The sequence below is a fragment of the Rutilus rutilus genome (assembly GCF_951802725.1).
Source record: "Rutilus rutilus genome assembly, chromosome: 2".
Taxonomy (NCBI): Eukaryota; Metazoa; Chordata; class Actinopteri; order Cypriniformes; family Leuciscidae; genus Rutilus; species Rutilus rutilus.
In genome coordinates this window covers 47,971,156-47,992,922 of record NC_140210.1, presented here as the reverse complement: position 1 = coordinate 47,992,922, position 21,767 = coordinate 47,971,156, and the positions used below count along the sequence as shown (strand labels likewise).

At 37.5% G+C, this 21,767-nt stretch overlaps 1 protein-coding gene across 1 annotated transcript in view; it reads right to left on the bottom strand.

The window, feature by feature from the left end:
* Positions 1-12,863: 12,863 nt before the first annotated feature.
* The window catches only part of LOC311283427 (complement C3-like), a 114,947-nt gene continuing 106,043 nt past the window's right edge, over positions 12,864-21,767 (bottom strand). The window contains exons 37-41 of the mRNA XM_084397795.1: positions 21,553-21,642; positions 21,265-21,345; positions 19,845-19,928; positions 19,025-19,160; positions 12,864-13,386 (exon numbers count right to left, since the gene is read on the bottom strand). Coding sequence (XP_084253921.1) covers positions 13,245-13,386; positions 19,025-19,160; positions 19,845-19,928; positions 21,265-21,345; positions 21,553-21,642 — 533 coding nt within the window. The 3' untranslated portion in view covers positions 12,864-13,244. The remainder of the gene's footprint in view (positions 13,387-19,024; positions 19,161-19,844; positions 19,929-21,264; positions 21,346-21,552; positions 21,643-21,767) is intronic.

Sequence of the window (21,767 nt, the reverse complement as noted above, 5' to 3'; positions counted from 1 at the left end):
CCAACCAGCTCCAACACACCTGTTTGAAAGTTTCTAGTATGCCTAGTGAGACCTTGATTAGCTGGTTCAGGTGTGTTTAATTGGGGTTGGAGCTAAACTCTGCAGGACAGCGGCCCTCCAGGACCGAGATTGGTGAACCCTGCCCCAGAGGGTTCAATTACGTGACCATTTCACGAACTGCCGTGAGACTGGGTTGCACAAAAACACATTTTGGAAGAAGGATTGATTATGTATTGACTCATTATTTAAATTGTTCATTTTGATTTTTTTTTTCCATATATATATATATATATATATATTTTAAACATATTTTATCTTTAAGGAGAGGCCTGTAAATTGTTCAGACTTTCACAGAACAGTATTATTATATAAACAGATAAAAAAGTACCCTGTAAATTAGGGCTGGGCGATATATCGCACGATATTGTTATGCACGTCTCATCAGTAAAGCCGGTTCCCTTGATTAGTAGTAAATCGCCATCACCTGCTTTCAGATGGAGCGGTGTTAAATTAACACTCCCAGGAGTCCACACTCAAGAGTGTAAAGTGTTAAAATATGAGCGTTAAATCAGTGGTTCTCAACTCCAGTCCTCGGGACCCACTGCTCTGTACATTTTGTATGTCTCCCTTATTTAACACACCTGAACCAGATCATCAGCTCGTTAAGAGAGACTCCATGAACTGAACTGAGTGTGTCAGATAAGAGAGACATAGAAAATGTGCAGAGCAGTGGGTCCCGAGGACTGGAGTTGAGAACCACTGTGTTAAATTAACACTCAAGAGTGTTAAAGTTAATGAGATAATTAAGTGATTAATTTAGTGATGATTGAGCATTATTGAAGACACCTGATGTTAAAGGTAGGGTAGGTAGGATTTGTCTAAAAAACTTATTTTCCAAATTTGTTTAAACTTTATGTATACATCAATACATAATTAAAATGTAAGTACTCTGAAAAAGAAAGTATAAAAATCGAGTGTCTGTAGACCTCTCACGACTGTTTTAAAGACAGCTCATTATTTCCATTCACTCCACCCCCTCCCTTCTGGGCTCCTTCCAAAGCCACGCCCCCAAAACACATGAACGCGCGACTCTGACCGCTGAGCTGAACACGCATTATTAGAGGAGCGGAGAGGAAGGAGCACAGTGCATGTAGTGACATCATGTCAGAATCACATGTAATAAAAAAAATCTAATGCTAATTGCTTATGAATATAAACAAATAAGATGTATTTTAGTACTCACTATCAAGCTAGCATATTGATATTGGTAAAGTTTAAATTTAAAATATATATTTTTTGATTCGCTAACGAGCTAGTTATATAAGCTAAAAACAGGTTGCATTGATACACGTTTTTCCATTACCATCAGTTACATTGTGATGAAGATGAATTTCGTGTAAGATTCATAACAGATATGGTGTTCTGCATGTAGGGGTGGGAGATATTGACAAAAATGAATATCTCGATATTTTTTTCCCAATATCTAGATATCGATATTCAGGCGATATTTTTGCCATCCTTCAAAGAAATGTGTGCAAACTGGCAAAGAAGGTCCAGTTGGTCTTTTGACTTGCTGCATTTGACTTATATTATTGTAGGCTATAGAAAAAAACAATAAAGGAGCTAACTAAACAGAATCTGTGGCAGCCCCTACTTTTTCCACTTACAAAAAAAAAAAAAAAAAACTTAACTAGGCACTTCTTGCAACAGTGATTATTAAATCAAACAACAATATTGTTGATGATCAATTCAAAGTAAAAAAAAATATTTTCAAAATGGTATAAATCCATCCATTTTTCCCCAAAGCGCTATAAATCCTTTTTTTTTTTTTTCAAAAATGTATGGTTTGTCTTTTAAAAAAAATCTTTTGTCTTTTATTTTTCGTGTTTGCATTTATGAGGAAAAAACAAAATAATACTTGACAGTTCTCCATTATGGACGCGAGCGCTCTGAAAGCGGCACTAAGACTTTCAAACTTTCACTGAGACCTCAAAACAGAAAGCACAAAGCCTTTCTTTAAAACGAATTTCGTTTTGTATTAATTGTATCTTGATTTTAATATTTTTTTCATTAACCAATTTCCTGTATTTAAAACATAAAAGTAAATATAGGCTATCAATCACAACATAAGGTGCTTGAATTGGAGATTATATCATCATGAACCGGACCGTAGCCTACTCGCCTCACAGGCCTAAAAAATGTGGAATATATTTACAGAAATCTGGTTCTAAACAAAACCATCCAAAACAAAATAAAACTATGTAGCCTAATAAATGTGCATTTCTCCGGTGCGTTCACAAGCCTACTGCGAAGATCGCGAGTCAATAGCCTATCGTCAACTTCATCTTTGCAGCCGACACAGAAATTAATAAACAATTAAAATGTGTTATTGCAATATTTTACATATTCATAATCATTACTTTAGCAGCTTTTTAGGTTTATGGCGTTTTGGAAAAGAGCTCTTCACGTACAAACACCGTTTCACCAAGGCACAGCGACCCTTCAGCACATAAGAACAAAAAGAGAAAAAGCACGGACTTACTAGTAACGAAACTTTGATGTGGTTGAACAGGTGAAACAGTCACAAATTCCTCTGCAACTCAAACCTTCTCAGTAGGCTACGAGTTATGAAGGAAGAGAACAGCATTACAGTTTTCAGTGCGTCCTCCTCTGATTGCTGTGTTGACTGGAAAAGTGCGTGCAGGAGCACAAAACGTAGGTTTGTAAAATGTCCTTTTGTAAAATGACATAAGATAAAATAAAAATAATTTTAGGGCGAAGCAGGAGGTCGTGCAAGAGGCCGTGGCGTGCAACTAGGGTCCGAGGAAGTAGAGGCCGAGGACGGGGTGGTCGCTGGAAAGCCACGCCGATATTGACACGCGTTATATTTCTTTGTTTATCCAAAGACTTTTTGTTCATTACCTTTTCTAGTACTGTCTTCTTTTTTTTGCCTTGTTTGCCTTGCTAACTGCATATGCCGGTAATGTGAATGGCTCTTTCTCTGCCATTGTTTTGCTATTCCTAGGTTCCTGCCTCTTGAATTCCTCAAATCAAACGTGCGCGCGCAAGTGGGCAGATCCAGTGGCAAAAGGGTGGTTGCCATGGTTGCGAGAGAGAGTGACAGTCGCCTAAGCCAATCCTTTGTTTCGTCCCGAATGGAAATAATGAGCTGTGTTTAATGCAGATTAAACGGTCTAGAGTCACTTGATTTTTATACTCTTTTTATCAGAGTACTTACATTTTAATTATGTATTGATATATATAGAAAGTGTAAACAAATTTGGAAAAAAGTTTTTTATAAAATCCTACCTACCCTGCCTTTAACAAGCAGAATCACTGAAGGAGAAAATCACAAATTGTAAGTTACCATTGTGGTGATGGGTGTTTGCTTTAGTTGGGCTCTTGAACCTTAGATGTTTATTTCAATTTTTACTGTTGTTCGTCTGCTGTTATTGATGTATAACAGTTAAATGAACAAAGTAAAGTATGATCTGATAGTGTTGGTTATGTTTTGACATAATCATGCTGTGATCTGAAAAATGAAACTTATTGAGATAGTTTGGTTTAACTTGTTATCAGCAGGTTTGTGGTTCTTCAGCATATGATTATCAGTACTTTACTTATAATCCAAAATATTTAATAAACATTGTTCTGATCAAAAGACTTTCAACTAAATTCATTTAAAACACAGGCATCAATAATCAGCCTGTGAATCTCAACAATGGTGACAATAATAAAGCATGTTGCAGTGGCTGCCACCAATCACAACTGATTAATGGCTCCCATCATGCATTGCGGTATGAATAAATTATGATCTGAATTGTCTATGTAATTTACTTTTCTAATTGAATATTCTGCTCGGCACCATTGTTGAGATGCATGGACTGAATCTTGACATCTGCGTGTGCCTAAAAGAATGACTTTTTTTTAAAGGACAAGTTTGGTATTTTACACTTAAAGCCCTGTTTACAGATCGTTTCTGATGAAATAGAACTGTTAAGATTAAAATTTGGACAAATGCTGCTGTCCCGAGAATTTTAGGTTTCTTTCACGTTCCCCAAAACCTACAGAATGGCTGCACCTGTGCACTCGAACAATCCTTCCTAATACGCATTAAACTTTCGTTTACAAAGACGTGAAACTCACCGAGTGGTCAGGGGTGTTCACTGATATGCTCACACAAAAATCGCTGCAAAAGATGCCTTCCAACAGGTGTTTTACCATTCGTTGTAAAACTGTGGACCTATTTTTCCAAACGTCTCACACCCGTACATTCTTCTACTGAGAGCTTGAATAATAGACACTCCAGCCCAGTTGGTGGCGATAATGCACCTTTGCAAGCAAACCACGGGCATTTCAGTTTGCGATCCGCCGTAAAAAAAACACAAGAAGAAGAAGAAGAAGAAGAAGAAAACAACCCCATTTCAGTTTCCGCGCGGAGTAATACCGTACCTCACATCACATCCAATACAAGTCAATGGAGGAGACAAAAACTACGATAAAACCTGTTGGAAAGCATATTTTGCTGCGATTTTTGTGTGAGCATATCAGTGAACAACCCTGACCACTCGGTGAGTTTCACGTCTTTGTAAACGAAAGTTTAATGCGTATTAGGAAGGAGTGTTCGAGTGCACCTATACACCCATTCTGGAGGTTTTGGGGAACGCGAAATAAACCTAAAATTCTCAGGACAGCAGCATTTGTCAAAATTTTAATCTTAACCGTTCTATTACATCAGAAACGATCTGTAAACATGGATTTAAGTGTAAAATACCGAACTTGTCCTTTAAACAACTTTTAAGAAATCCTTTATATTATATAAAAAATAAAAAATTTGGGGCATTTATGCAGAACCACAGTTATGCTGTAACCAACAACATAAATCGAAGTCAGAAAGAAGGATCTTAATGAGTTCAGTGATCAAGTTCAAATGATGAATGTCATATTATAACCGAATGGCAGTTATAACTCAGATACCTCAGACAAACAAAATCTAAAATTAATAAGATAAGGCTCAAGAGCCCAACTAAAGCAAACATTGACCGCCATAACGGTGGCTTAGAATTTGTGATTTTCTCCTTCAGTGATTCTGCTTGTTATCATCAGGTGTCTTCAATAATGTTCAATCATCACTAAATTAATCACTTAATTATCTCATTAACTTTAACACTCTTGAGTGTGGACTCATATACACTCCCAGGAGTGTTAATTTAACACTGGAGTTTTTGCTGTTGTACAAAGAGCTGTAGTTAACTGACAAGCTGAGCCATATCGCATTAATTATTGCTGGCGATACGTCCGCGATATTAATGCGATATGGCTCAGCTTGTCAGTTAACTACGGCTCTTTGTAGTAAATGCCGCTCCATCTGAAAGCAGGTGATGGCGATTTACTACTAATCAAGGAACCGGCTTTACTGACAAGATGCGCATAACAATATCGTGCGATATATCGCCCAGCCCTACATGCATATTCATGTTACACGACATGACAACCTAAAAGCCATTGCGTGGTCACGGGTAATGTACGATTTTCTGCGGAGAAACTCGTTTAGCTATTTACGTACATCACCCTTAGACTTTAGACTAATCCCCAGAATACAATAAAAACTGAGTGGATTTGCCCTGATGAATGTTAAGCATCAATACTCCTGTAGATGCAACAGCTCGGTATGCAGAAAAGGTTTCAGAAACAGTTTGGTGCCAATGGCAAATTACAAAATTAATATGTGCAATGAAACCATGCTGTTGGTCAAAAATGGACCCATGAGAAAAGAACCCATTTTTTATTACAACCACATAAACTCCTCAAATCCAGTCAAAGTTCAAGTGCGACAAATCTCCTAAGGTCTTGGACCAATCTGATGAACAGTCAATTTTTAAAAATCTTGCCAAAATGCCTCGTTCATCCATTCAAAATGACCAATTATCACTATAAATGAAATTCTGTCTTGATTTAGCATTGTTGGTGGTGATGCGTGCCTGTTACGTCCCTGAGTGGTTGTGCGTGCCTGTGTGTGTGTGTCTCTCTCTTTCTCTCTCTCTGTTGCGCTCTTAGGTTTGCTCCACCTCCCGTTTGCTGGAGGGCTATCGTTTGCTATCAGTGGCGTGACGTCACCTCCACCGCAGCCAATCGAGTTCCTCGACAGCAGTTAAAAGGACGCTGAGAGAGAGCATGGAGGCAACTTGTTTTCTGCCGTTTGGTTTTGTTGTTGCCTTGTATTTTCCCTTTTCGTTCAGTTTTGATTTTTGTTTAACGTGTTACGGAAAGAGTATAGAGTTAAGAGAACAGTTTATATGTCACGTGACCTACATTACAAACACATAGGTAACTCGATCTGTATAGAACATCAGGTAAGGAAGTGAACGCCACCCCCTGTATGTTTTGTTTGTGAGACAGAGTAAGGAAGTTAGGGCGTGTGACGCCGAAGAGTTGTTGTCTTTTCTTTTCTTTTGTTTACTAGTTAGGTAAGAGGTTTAACTACGAGTTAGAATGAGTTTTGTTTTGTTACTTTCATTTCTTTGGCTTCACTACTAGCGTCCTCTCATTACTCTTGGTTTATTTACCTTTCTAGTATCTTTTGATTTATAAGCCGCTTGTTGTTGTTTCATTGTTTATATTAGTTCAACATTATTACTAATATTATTATCTTTTACTTTTGTATAGTTATTTCACTTATTATGTATAATAAATTATCCTTTTCCGCCTTATTTTGTTGCCATGTTGTCTTTTGCCACCTTAACCACACCAAATAGTGTCACGACTTCAATGTTTCCTCTTTTGACCTTGCAAATCATAAGAGTTTGTAACATTTAATGGGGGCTCGTCCGGGATCGTTCAATCCCAAATAAATTAGTTGTGATACTTTTGTGTGTGTGTTGGTGGCAATTGATGTTACGTTATTTTAGCGGCGTATTTATGCGGACTGGTATTGTTGCACTCGTTTGCTGGTTGTGCATTATGGTGATGTTTAACTTGCAGAAGTTTATTGCCAATCCGTCCTTAGAACAGATTAGTTTGTGCAGGAAACAAGATTTATTGCTGATAGCTGACCACTATCAGTTTGTTGTGAGTAGACAGGCTCTTAAGAGTGAAATAAAGAGTAAGCTGATACAGCGTTTAAGAGAGCTCAGTGTTCTTCCTATGGCAAATGTTGTGGGTGATGGTGAGGCGGGAGGAAATGTCGTTATTGGTGACGTTGCAGTGGCAAATCTCAACTTTATGGATGATGAGGATAGGCGGAGTGGTAGAGCTAGTGCTGAGGCGGAGGTGAGCGCCGATGCTAAGGCCGGCTTGCCCCCGTTTGATCCATTCTCTCCAAGTTCTGTTGATTCCAGAGACGGCGCGCGGCTGAGAGTTCGTCTAGCCCGTTTGCAATATGAGGCACAGGAGAAAGCCCAAGCACGTCAGGCTGAGCATAATCTGCGGCTGGAGGTACGCAGGCTCGAAATAGAGGCTGAAACTCAGGTGAAGCTGCGACAGCTTGATCTGGAAGCAATGAGGGTTGCTGACGGTTCAGCTGCGCGGTCGAATCCAGGGCAGCTCTCTCAGGTTCCTCCGCGCTCTGATTCATCCCAGGTAACATTTGACATAAGTAAGCACATTGTGTTAGTACCTCAATTTAGAGAATCAGAAGTAGATTCGTATTTCAGTGCGTTTGAACGCATCGCTACTTCGCTTCGCTGGCCTAAGGAAATCTGGTCTTTATTGTTACAGTGTAAGTTGATTGGTAAAGCTCAGGAGGTTTGCTCTACTTTATCGTTGGAGGAGGGTTTAAAATATGAGTCTATGAAGTCTGCTATTCTTCGCGCTTATGAATTAGTTCCAGAAGCATATAGGCAGAAATTTAGAGGACATAAAAAAAACGCTACCCAGACTTTCGTGGAGTTTGCAAGGGACAAGGGGATTTTGTTTGACAAATGGTGCACAGCCAGTAAAGTGAGTGACTTTAATGAGTTGCGAGAGCTTGTACTACTTGAAGAGTTTAAGGGATGCTTGCCTGATCGTGTTGTGGTTTACCTTAATGAACAGAAAGTAACTTCATTGTCCCATGCAGCCGTGCTAGCGGATGAGTTTGTTTTAACCCACAAAAATGTCTTTGCATTTGTACGCCCAGAGAAGTCACAGCCTGTTACTTTGCAAAACCAAACGTCACGTTCCAGACACAGCCCACCTCGTACTAGAGAGGATCGTGAGTGTTTTTATTGTCATAAACAGGGGCATGTGATAGCGGACTGTTTGACGTTAAAACGCAAACAACAGTCACAAACTAAAACTGTAGGTTTTCTGAAAGCTGTTAAGCCGTCTGATGTTGTACTTGGTGAGGAGAAAATTGATGACAGTTACCGACCTTTTATTTTGAAAGGTTTAGTTTCTTTAACTGGTAATCGTCAGGATCAGAAAGAGATAAGGATGCTCCGAGATACAGGTGCAATGCAGTCATTTATTGTGGCAGATAGGTTACCGTTGTCTGACGATACCTTTTGTGGCTCAAGTGTTTTAGTACAAGGCATTGAAATGAGTTGCATAAATGTACCATTACATCGTTTACATTTGCAGAGTGAGTTATGTACGGGATTCGTGAGAGTGGCGGTACGTCCTTCTCTGCCTGTTCAGGGTGTTGATTTTATTCTTGGAAATGACCTGGCTGGAGGGAAAATATTGCCTGTGTTAGAGGTTGTGGATAAACCAGACACGTTTAGCCACTCTGAAGATTTGTCTGACAATTACCCTGACGTTTTTCCCGCATGTGCGGTCACTCGTGCTCAGTCGCGCAAAGTGGGTAATATGGTGGATTTGTCTGACACTCTGTTTCTTCCTCTCTTTGTTGGTGACGAACCACTGTGTACTGGTGCTACTTCAAAGAAAAAGAAATCACAGTCAGAGAACAACAGTGTAAATGTGTCTGACGCGGATACCTTAACATTATCTGTGTCACGAGAGAAAATTAGTGCTGCACAGAAAAACGACAAGTCTCTCATCACTTCTTTTAATTCTGTTATCTCTCTTGATGTGGCTAAGGATGAGAAAGTTGCTTATTTTGTGGAAAATGATTTGTTGATGAGAAAGTGGTGCGCGAACACTAACGATTTGGAGTGGAATGTTGTATATCAAGTTGTTGTTCCTTCTCCTTATCGTCAACATGTGTTATGTCTAGCGCATGATCACCAGCTTGCTGGTCATCTAGGAATTACTAAGACATATAATAGGATATTGCAACATTTCTTTTGGCCAGGATTAAAAAAAGACGTTGTTCAGTACTGTCGTACTTGTCATACTTGTCAAACTGTTGGGAAGCCGAATCAGGTGATTCGTCCTGCTCCACTCGTTCCCATACCCGTGATTGCTGAGCCGTTTGAACATGTGATTATAGACTGCGTTGGACCGTTGCCTAAAACTAAATCTGGTAACCAGTTCTTGTTAACCATAATGTGTGCGGCTACTAGATTTCCGGAAGCAGTTCCATTAAGAAAAATCACTGCACCTGTGATTATCAAAGCATTGATAAAATTCTTTTCCACTTTTGGACTCCCTAAAATCATACAAAGTGATCAAGGCACAAATTTTTTCTCAAGACTTTTTAAGCAGGTACTGGAGTCTTTGGCAATTTCTCACAGAGTTTCAAGTGCGTACCATCCGCAGACCCAGGGCGCACTTGAACGTTTTCACCAGACACTTAAGTCAATGCTTAAGAAGTATTGTATGGACACTGCTAGAGACTGGGATGAGGGAGTTCCCTTGGTTTTATTTGCAGTAAGAGAGACTGTACAAGAATCTCTTAGTTTTAGCCCAGCCGAACTCGTATTCGGACATCAAATGAGAGGACCCTTGAAAGTTCTTAAAGAACACATTTTGAACACTGAATCAACTCCGAACACTAATGTACTGGATTACGTAAGTACATTTCGAGATCGTTTGCATACTGCTTGGTCGCTAGCTAAAGAATCTCTAGCAAATGCTCAGAAAGGTATGAAACGTAAGTATGATCAGAAAGCAGTTGCGCGTTCTTTTATGTCTGGTGATGAAGTGATGGTGCTTTTGCCTGTTCCTGGATCATCTTTGTCGGCTCGTTTCTTTGGTCCTTATGTGGTGAAACAGAAAATGAGTGAAACTGATTACATGCTTTACACACCTGATAGGAAACGTCAAACCCGTGTTTGTCACATAAACATGTTGAAAGCTTATCATGCCAGGGAGAGTTCTGCGGTCAAAGCTTCAGAGAAGACTGCAGGGCCCGCTGTCTCTTCTGTCGCAGTCGCTGTGGAACTGTTACCACCTTCTGGTACTTCGGGGGCTGACGAAGATGGTGTCGTGCTTCGCAATCCTCCTCAGCAGAGCGCAAGGTTGCCCAACTCAGAGATTTTAAATGATCTGCACTCTTATCTTAATCATTTAACTATGGACCAGGAAACTGACATTGTTAATGTAATATCTGATTTTCACTGTCTGTTTAGTGATGTTCCTAAACAAACAAATGTTTTGCAGCATGATATTGCTATAAATGGTGCTCGTCCTATTAAGCAGCATGCTTACCGTGTAAATGCAGTTAAAAGAGATATTATGCGTCAGGAAGTAAGTTATTTGCTGGAGAATGATCTGGCCAAGCCTAGTTGTAGTCCCTGGAGCTCTCCGTGTCTTCTCGTTCCTAAACCTGATGGCACGTTTAGATTTTGCACCGATTTTCGTAAGGTGAATGCCGTAACAGTCCCAGACAGTTATCCTTTGCCGCGAATGGAGGACTGTGTCGATAATGTTGGCTCGGCACGTTTTGTTAGTAAGCTGGATATGCTTAAAGGGTACTGGCAAGTACCACTGACTCCACAAGCATCAGAAATTTCAGCATTTGTAACTCCAGATACTTTCCTTCAGTACACATCGATGGCCTTCGGTCTCAGAAATGCTCCAGCCACTTTTCAACGTCTTGTAAATATTGTCCTGGCTGATGTACCGAATTGCAGTGCATATCTTGATGATCTGGTTATTTATTCAGTGGATTGGGAGGAACATGTGTGTGTGTTGAGAACAGTTTTTGAACGGCTTCGTAAAGCTAATTTAACCCTCAACTTAGCAAAATGTGAGTTTGGTCGGGGGACGGTCACTTATCTCGGTAAAGAGGTTGGACAGGGCCAAGTGCGACCAGTGGAGGCTAAAGTCATGGCTATTGCGGAATTTCCAGCTCCTACCACTCGACGAGAGTTACGAAGGTTCTTAGGTATGGCTGGCTATTATCGCAGTTTCTGCAAAAATTTCTCAACAGTTGTTAATCCTCTCACTGCGTTGCTCAGCCCGTCTAAACCTTTTGAGTGGTCTGTGGAGTGTCAGTATGCTTTTGACTGTGTGAAGACTCTTTTATGTAATGCACCTGTTCTTGTTGCCCCTGACTGTACACACACGTTTAAGCTTGAAGGCGATGCAAGTGCCGTTGGTGCTGGAGCTGTTCTTCTTCAAGAAGATAGAAATGGTATAGATCATCCTGTTAGTTATTATTCTCGTAAGTTTAATAAGCATCAGCTTAATTATTCTACGATTGAGAAAGAAGCACTAGCTCTCTTGCTTGCGCTACAGCACTTTGAAGTTTATCTAGGTTCTAGCAATCTTCCCGTCATAGTGTTCACAGACCACAATCCTCTTGTGTTTTTATCTCGAATGTACAATCAAAATCAGCGTTTAATGCGCTGGGCGCTAGTGCTCCAAAATTATAATTTAGAGATAAAACATAAAAAGGGTGTTGAAAATGTTTTGGCGGATGCTCTTTCGAGAGTGTAAAATGTTCTTTGTTTGATTATTTCATTTTTATTTTTCTTATTTTTTTTTTACAAACAGGTTTGTTCTTAAGGGTGGGAGTGTTACGTCCCTGAGTGGTTGTGCGTGCCTGTGTGTGTGTGTCTCTCTCTTTCTCTCTCTCTGTTGCGCTCTTAGGTTTGCTCCACCTCCCGTTTGCTGGAGGGCTATCGTTTGCTATCAGTGGCGTGACGTCACCTCCACCGCAGCCAATCGAGTTCCTCGACAGCAGTTAAAAGGACGCTGAGAGAGAGCGTGGAGGCAACTTGTTTTCTGCCGTTTGGTTTTGTTGTTGCCTTGTATTTTCCCTTTTCGTTCAGTTTTGATTTTTGTTTAACGTGTTACGGAAAGAGTATAGAGTTAAGAGGACAGTTTATATGTCACGTGACCTACATTACAAACACATAGGTAACTCGATCTGTATAGAACATCAGGTAAGGAAGTGAACGCCACCCCCTGTATGTTTTGTTTGTGAGACAGAGTAAGGAAGTTAGGGCGTGTGACGCCGAAGAGTTGTTGTCTTTTCTTTTCTTTTGTTTACTAGTTAGGTAAGAGGTTTAACTACAAGTTAGAATGAGTTTTGTTTTGTTACTTTCATTTCTTTGGCTTCACTACTAGCGTCCTCTCATTACTCTTGGTTTATTTACCTTTCTAGTATCTTTTGATTTATAAGCCGCTTGTTGTTGTTTCATTGTTTATATTAGTTCAACATTATTACTAATATTATTATCTTTTACTTTTGTATAGTTATTTCACTTATTATGTATAATAAATTATCCTTTTCCGCCTTATTTTGTTGCCATGTTGTCTTTTGCCACCTTAACCACACCAAATAGTGTCACGACTTCAATGTTTCCTCTTTTGACCTTGCAAATCATAAGAGTTTGTAACAGTGCCAAAAAAATGTTAATTCAGTTTATTTATTGAAAAAACAAATCAATAGACTACATCAGTTTCCCGTCTGTGTGATGTTAGATTCCTCTTCTACAAGCTTCCAGACTTGAGATGCTCCACATCAGGCCTCTTGAGGTTTTGCTTTTTGAATGTTCTAGAAAGTAATTTAACCCAATACCTCTTCCATATCTTTTATCATCCACATCAACTCCTGTCAGAAAGCAAATGCCAGGAATAATGATCTGAACGCATTTATTATTTTGAATAATGTTTAGCCTATTCAGATATCCAGAAATTCTCCTTTAAAGTTTCTTATGATACAGATTAAAAATATCACACAAAACAAATTATAATGTTGGATTTGTGATTCAGAATGGAAAAAGTTATCAGAATATTCTTGCAAGGTATTAGTTAGTCAGGATTCTAAATTGAACTTGAAATGAATTCAAGTCACCATTTTTTTTTTTTTTTTTTAGTTAGCTCCAACAATATTATTTAAGATTTATTGAGAGTATGCAAGAGAGGATGTTTAATTTCCTGTAATCAACATTTTGAACATTTAATCAACATTATGAAGCACATCCTTGACTGAGGAGGCTATGCTGGAGCGCAGAGATGCCGATGTACTGCTCCCTGTATTCTCGAGTTTGGCTTTCCTCTCTTGTCGGCCAGTATTCAACCCAGGTGCGCTCTCCAAAGACGTACTGCAGACTAAAACAACAGACAAGTGAAGACAAAACAGACAAAATTACTGACTTAGCTACTACACTGTATACATTTGTGTAAGGGTCAGTGAACAATAAGGATGTCCAAGGTGATAAAAAGGAGAATAATTTTAACAATCTTTGTAGTCGTGTTGGTTTTTATACATTTTTGAAAAACATTTAATACACACTCAGTTTCACCGGAACCAAACATGTATTTTAATAACAGGTCAAAATATGTGTTATATGTGTCTAATGGAGTCTTCTCAGGTTTATGATTTTCTTGTCAAAAGTAATTGCCTCCTGCATAATGCTTACGTCATACTGAAGTTTGTCATACATTTTAAAACAAAATAGCTTTTTTGTCTTTTAATAAATATTAGTGTTCACTTATGTCTACTCAATAAAACTGTGGCAACATATTACAAGCAATATTATTAATTAAATTTAAAAAATTAGAATTGAGTAATAATTAATCAAATTAATTCCTTAAAAGTTAACCATTTAAAATTAGTAGAATTTACAAAAAAAAAAATGTTTTAAACAAAAATATCTGAATAACAGACTGACGTCAAAGATGAATTAAGAACTCTTTATTTTTTATTGCTAACATTGAAGACACCTGATGTTAACAAGCAGAATCTTTGTCTGTTTTAGTTGGGCTCTTGACCCTTACATCATTAACTTTAGATTTTGTTTGGTTGCTGTACCTGAGTTATAACAGCCAGATGAACAAAGAGAAAAGGTGATCTGATGGTGTTGGTTGTGTTTTAACATAATCATTATTTCACAATAATTTAACCTGAATCACTGACCTCATATCGAGCCCAAACTTTGAGTTAGGTTTACTTTATTAATTATAGCAGCTCTGTCCTTGTACATCATAATGTTTTTAGCCTTTTCAATGAAATCCAAATGATCAAATCAATAAAAAATAAAAAAAAACTTCAAAATATTTTTTTCATGTAGACACACAGACATTAAGAATTAGCATATGAATCTCAGCAATGGTGGCAAACAGATCAACTCTGATCATAAGCTCATTATTTATTCATGCAGCTATGCATGATAGGGCCATGAATGAGTTTTGATTGGTGGCACCCAGAATGCACTGCAACATGCTTTATAATTGTCACCATTGTTGAGATTCACAGGCTGATTATTGATGTCTGTGTGTCTAAAACTAAGCACAACACAAAAATAGCTTTTTTGTATATGAGAAACTTTTAAGAAATTATTTGGATTATATTGTAAAAATTAGAAATATTATGCTTGTAATCTGTTGCCACAATTTTATTGAGTAGATATAGCGTTTACAGCCTTATAATTAGACCTCTAATGCCCCTAATAATCATCAACACCCCTAATGCTTTCACAGTCCTACAGCTCGTACTGGGTCGACATTTCATTCGGAAATGTTAGGCAGTTTTGATTTATGTGCTATGTAATGTTTATGATCACGTTAGCTTACATGTGCGTAAGCAATGCTTCTATTGCTTATTTTTCTTTCTTTTTTGCCTGTGTTTTGATCAGGAGATTCTGTACTCTTTCAGATGCATAATAGTATGAATGATGAAGGAAAAATGACAGAAGGAATAAATAAATCAAAGTAGAAATAAATAAATAAATAAATAAATTCAGAAATAATAGTGAAAATAAATACATTTTGGTAATATAAATGGCTATTTATGTATTTTTACATGTATTTATTTATTTCTATATGTATTTATTTATGTATTTATACATTTATTTATATATTTATGTATTTATATATTTATTTATTTATTTATTTATTTATATATTTATATATGTATTTATTTCAACATTTATTTATTTCTGTATTTCCACATTTCTACATTTATTTATTTCTGTATTTCCACATTTCTTCATTTATTTTTCCCTGCGCCTGTATGCTAATTGATCTATGGCTAAGCCACGCGATGAGCCAATCACAGTGCGCATAGCTAACCCAATACACTTGGACATTCTCTGCTTCCACGTCCATTGAAATGCATTGCAGTTAGTCAGTTTTCATTCGTTTTTATATGTTTTTTCTTGTCATTTTTGCTTTTAAACAACGTGTGTGTGTGTGATTTTGGTTGGGTGACAGTTGTAGGTTACAGTTTGACAAGAGTTTACAGTTTGACAAAAGCACAATGTTGTGTTTTACACAAATATAAGTAGGCTAAACACTTTGCAGTTTTAATTATGTCCTGTATGAACAAAATGGAGTATGTTTTTATGTTTCCACTGTTCGATCGCGCCTGCGCCTCTCTCTCTCTCTGACACACACACACACACACACACACACACACATTCCAGCATTGCAATCTTGACATCGCAGCCTGTTCATTATGCTGCGTTCACACCAAACGCGAATAGAGCGTCAAATTCGCGCGTATCGCGTCTAGTTCGACGCTTGAACATTGTGAATCCATTCGCGCGTCCAAAGCGAATAGGACGCACGTATAAAGCGAGCGTTTGAAGCGAAATAGCACCAAACTATAACGTTTACACTGTGAACTGTAAATCTTTGTCTGGAGCTGAAGCTTATCGACCTTCTCAACAATAAAATTATTAATATAACCCTCCAATGCATAGTTAAGGCCCCTTTGGTGACTTCGAGATGATATATAATCTTTCTGTCTCCAAAAATCATCAATTGCCTCCTGTGAAATGTCTCCTACTGTGACAGCTGCCATAGCGCCTGTCACCGAATGTTGACTGAGTGAGTGGAGGGGGCGTGGCTTAGCCATAGGTCAATTAGCATACAGGCGCAGGGAAAAATAAATGTAGAAATGTGGAAATACATAAATAAATAAATGTAGAAATTTGGAAATACATAAATAAATAAATGTAGAAATAAATAAATGTAGACATAAATACATATATAAATAAATAAATAAATAAATATATAAATACATACATAAATACATATAGAAATGCATAAATAAATAAATAAATACATATAGAAATACAGAAATAGCCATTTATATTACCAAAATGTATTTATTTTCACTATTATTTCTGCATTTATTTATTTATTTCTACTTTTATTTATTTATTTATTTATTTTTCCTTCTGTCATTTTTAGTCCTTCATATAATAGCGCCCCCTACCACATAACAGTGAAAACATGGATTGCTGGAAAATTCCGTCAATGGCGGGGAAAGAGAAATACCAAATATACCACCTATAATTTTTTTTTTACTTTAAACCCCACAAAAATAATCAAAATAACTTAAACCCATGTTCATCACAGGAGATTTGAATTCAAGTCATTTTATTTTTAACTCTTTCCCTGTCACTGACGAGATATTTCAGAGTAGACAATCTCCTGGGGCCTCATGTATCAATCTTGCGTACGCCAGCTTTCACGCTCACGATCGTATGTACTAACAGTGAAATTAACGCGAGAATGTGCGTTCCTCCACGCCAATTTCATGTCTGGCGTACGTACATTTCTCATTGTTTTTGTCCGTTGGCGACTCTTACAGGCAATGAAGTGAAGTTGCAAACATTACACAACGAATTGTTCTACAAGTCTATCGCACCACCAACCGAGGGAAGCATTACTATTAATTTGCTATTTATAAAATAATTGTCATATATTGTCACACGAGCCTTATGGGAATATTCTTCTATAAATTATACAATTAAGTAAGAACATATAAAAGCATATGCAAACTGATACAACCCTTAGTCTATGGCAATGACAGCTTTGGTTTAATGTCCACCTTTATCAGACCATTTCTTTTTAAGGTCATAGACTGTGTACAGTTGAGACGTGTACAGTTGAGACACCTTAAATAACTTGTGTTCGCATCAAGCACAAGTAGTGATTTTTGCTGTGCACGTGCGTATTAGTGTCCTCTTTGATCGTGGGAAATTTGAACAACGGACGCATCTCCGATCCGAAGAAATCGGGAAAAAAAAAAATAATTCTAAGATATGACGTTCACTTCACCATGCACTCTCCACAATGAATAGCTTATTATCCTTATGTGACTGTTAAACGTAACTGGTATCACCACAAACGTTATTCTGTATTTCATGGTATTGTGTCATGCAAGCTAAATGCAAAATCTAGAGAAATGTGCGAGGTGGCCAACTGTACCCCCGATAGAGTTCTATTAGGAAACACACTGTTTAGTTGTTCAGTGTTATGATAACAGTTTAAACGCCGTAATTAGCCAGCATAGGACACAAATGAAAATAAAATGTGATATTTAAACTGTGTATTATTAATAAATATTGTTACATATCTTTTTCCTGCTTTATACATTTTAACCAGTGCTAATTTAAATAAAACTAATGAATATAAATGGACGAATAAACAAAAATGTTGCCCAATTGTTATTTTCTTTATTTGTCTTTATTTTTTATATTTACAATGAATGGTTAGTTACCTCCACATCATTAAAAATGGGTTTCTCAACTGTACCATGCACTGTCTCAACTGTCCCACATGGGTACAGTTGAGACAAGGTTGAGACAAAAAGCACCTTATTTTTATGAGCTAATTGTGGAAAATATGAACTACTTGTGGCTATTATTGATTGATAATATCTTAGTCTACAAGCTAATGAAATGTCATGTGGCGTGTCATGTGGAAATTCACTTCTTTTCAGTGTCTATTTTTGTGTGAAAAATCAAACTGTCTCAACTGTACTCAGTCTACTCTACCGTGCGACTTTCAGATCCCACCGCATTGACGGCATCAGCCAAACTCTCCCACTCATATTTTTTTTCATTTTGTTATTAATTCTGGAGGACAAACTTCCAAATAAAACATTTTTTTTTTCGTTTCTACCTCCGATAGTAGCACCTCCAATTCACTTTCTGTAAAGTTTTGTTTCTTGTCACCATTTTCTTACTGCTTTCTTTTGCCAAAGTGGACTCATTACCATATTTAAATTAATTTAATTAAGGGAGGAGACTGGGTGGGGCGTTGTGCTCGTGCATGTGCACTCAATTTTACGTTAACTGGGATGTACAAAGAGAATATGCGTGGGATCCTTCGTACGCAGAGATTCATACATCTGGGTTTTTTTGTGCGTACGCACATTTACAGCTTTGTCCGTACGCAATGTTTTAGTTTGAATTCAACGCAAGTCTTTGTACATGAGGCCCCTGATCAAAACACAGGAGAAGAAGCAATATCATATGTAATCATATGTTAAATAACGTGATCACCAACATTAAACAGCATATTATTCAAAACTTGCTAATGTTACCGAATGAAATGTCGACCCAGCTAGAATAAAATTGGCTTTTGGTTTAAAGGCAGAGGATTTTTTGTTGTTGTTGTTTATATATAGCCTATTGCATGTTCAGATATTCATTCAACAAAATATTCTGGGGGCATGAAAATGTTTGTGAAAATGATCAAAAATGCTCGGGGGAACAGCCAACTTAAATAAATAAATAAATAAAAAATGGAGGGGAAAGAGATAATTGTATGTCTTTATTTATTCAAGTTTATTGAAGTCTTACTTTGCTCAAGTCTATTGTAGGTTATATAAAATGCATTTTGAAAAAAAAAAAACTGTCCCAACACTGAGCCATGAACAACATTCTGCAGACTTTAAATACATAAAGCTCAGGCAAATCCTGTAATTTACAGACACAGAGTGGACACTTACGTTCCTCCGAGCTTTGGCAGGTCTTTGGATGTGCCCATGATGAGGTACGACTTGCCTTCTACCAATCCCAAACTCTCTCTGCAACCGGGACGACCCAAAAATTGTCTGACTTTCCCCTCAACATCATCATCAGTGCCTACAGGACAGAACAGTGTTTAGGACACACTTTCACTGCAATTCAACATTAGCCTCATGCTGAATATGTATCTGAGTGAAAAAACTGCATTTAACAAGAATCAGACACATCGTCCCCTTGGAATTATAAGGTTCTATCTGACATTTTTGTCAAAATTTAGTTATTCACATATTCCTTTTCTGTGACACATTCTTTACATGATGTGATGTTGTTTTTTAAGTTGTGTACATTTTGGAACTTTTTATTTAGTGAACAAGCTCCATCGCACACCTGCAGGTAATAGGTGCGTAGGATAATAAGACCAGGTGGATCGTTTCAATAGACAAGCAATTCCCGCACACTATCGTAACTTGCAAAGAAGTAATATTTATTCACACAACGTTTCGGTCACACGACCTTCATCAGGAGGTCTCCTGATGAAGGTCGTGTGACCGAAACGTTGTGTGAATAAATATTACTTCTTTGCAAGTTACGATAGTGTGCGGGAATTGCTTGTCTATTGGAACTTTTTATTTAGAAAATAAAAAGGTTTTTTCTACACAGTCGAATGGAATGCAAAAACTTTAAAGCTCAATATCTCAAAACTGCTCAGAACGCAGATAGAACCTTATAATTCCAAGGGGACGACATTTCATATGCATTTCATGATCTGTGGAGTAGCATGGAGAGAAGATTGAACCGTACCTTCTTTCAGCACCTGGTCCACCTTCAAGTGATAGATATCAGAGTCATGTTCCAGATCCATCTTATCCACTGTCACTTTATAAACTGTCAAACATAAGTGTAATGTTGTTACTGGCATAATAACTGATTAGATTGGATTTTGGTGGCAGAAATCAAACATTTTTTTTATTAATTTACACAGGGGTTAAATGAATAGTTCACTCAAATAGGCACATTGTCATCATTTATGTTGTTCCAGACCTCTGACTTCTGACAACAAAAACTAAGATATTTCCCATTTGAAAAAGAAAAACTCCATGTGATCAGACCGTTCACTGGATGAATTGGCTCCAAATGGATCTTGAGTTAACAACTCACTTGAAGGGAATATTTACAGTGATTTAAAAGTGAAATTTGGGTCTGTTGCTCTCACAAAGTTTGCCATTTTTGGAGCTTAACAGAAATGATCACTATGAAAAGTGAACACATCACATCTTTTTTGGTTAACTGGTTTGTGAGCAACAGTGTGCCGACTTTTTTTTGCAAAAAATTCTGTCATTACTTACTCACCCTCATGTCGTTACAAACCCGTAAGACTTTCGTTCATCTTCGGAAGACAAATTAAGATATTTTTGATTAAATCTGAGAGCTTTCTGTCCCTCTGTTGACAGGCTACACAACTACCACTTGACGCTTAAATTCAGAAATAGATTGTAAAACTAATCCATTTTAAATAAGCAGTTTAGTCCAAATTTTCTGAAGAGACTCAATCACTTTATATGCTGAAAAGATCTGAGTTAGGCTTTTATTCACACATAAACATCAATCAACACACACATTGCTACTGGCAATACACTCACAGACATTCCTGTGAGCATGTAAGACATAATGCTGCTGCTGCACATGTAACATACATGAATTAACCCTTATAGTAGATCTATACAAGTGGAGCTGGGGAGGGTGAAGGGTTTGTGAAAGCGGACTCTAGACTGGTAACAGCAACACAACTGGTATTTGTTTAAATGTTGATCCACAGTTTATTGGCTACTGATGCAACAGCAACCAATCAGCTGTGCTATGTAGATAATGATGTGATTGCTACCAAATTAGTTAAAGATCTATTAGCCTGTGCCATCTAATGTTTAATGACGGAACTAGGTAATCTGTTATAATTAATCATTTGTGTTCCGAAGATGAACAAGTCTTATGGGTTTGGGACAACATGATGGAGAGTAATTAATGACCGAATTTTCATTTTTGGGTGAACTGACCCTTTAATGCAGTTGTTTACTATAAAAAGAGCAGCATGAAAAAAAAAAAAATCCTTTTGAGTTCCACTGAAAAACAACCGGATCATGTAGGTTTACAACAACATGGGGGGTGTAAATAATGAATTCTTGATTTATGAAAGTATAACAGTCATGACAATGAAATAACTTACCATAATCCATGCCAGTTTCACATGATTCATTCATACGTTTACTTTCATCAACTTTGTTTTTCTTCTGGAAAGTGCAGTTTTCTGCGTTTAGAGAAGTTATTAATGCACACTTGTAATCACACACACACACACACACAAATATTTTTGTTTGTTTCCTCGTTCACATTCAAAAATAAAATAAAAACATAACAATGTTTAAAATTACAAGTAGACTGAAGGTAACCAAATCAAATACTACAAAAGTTCAGGATATGGTCACTTTATATTATTATGTGTGTGTGATTATACCTTCTGCACACGTGCACATGTCTCCCTTACACAGTCTGTATATAGCGCCATCTGCCCTTTCAGGGTGGTAGAACTTTGTACAACGTGCATCTGACACACACACACCACACACACACAGAGAGAGAGAGAGAGAGAGAGAGAGAGAGAGAGAGAGAGAGAGAGAGAGAGAGAGAGAGAGAGAGAGAGAGAGAGAGAGAGAGAGAGAGAGAGAGAGA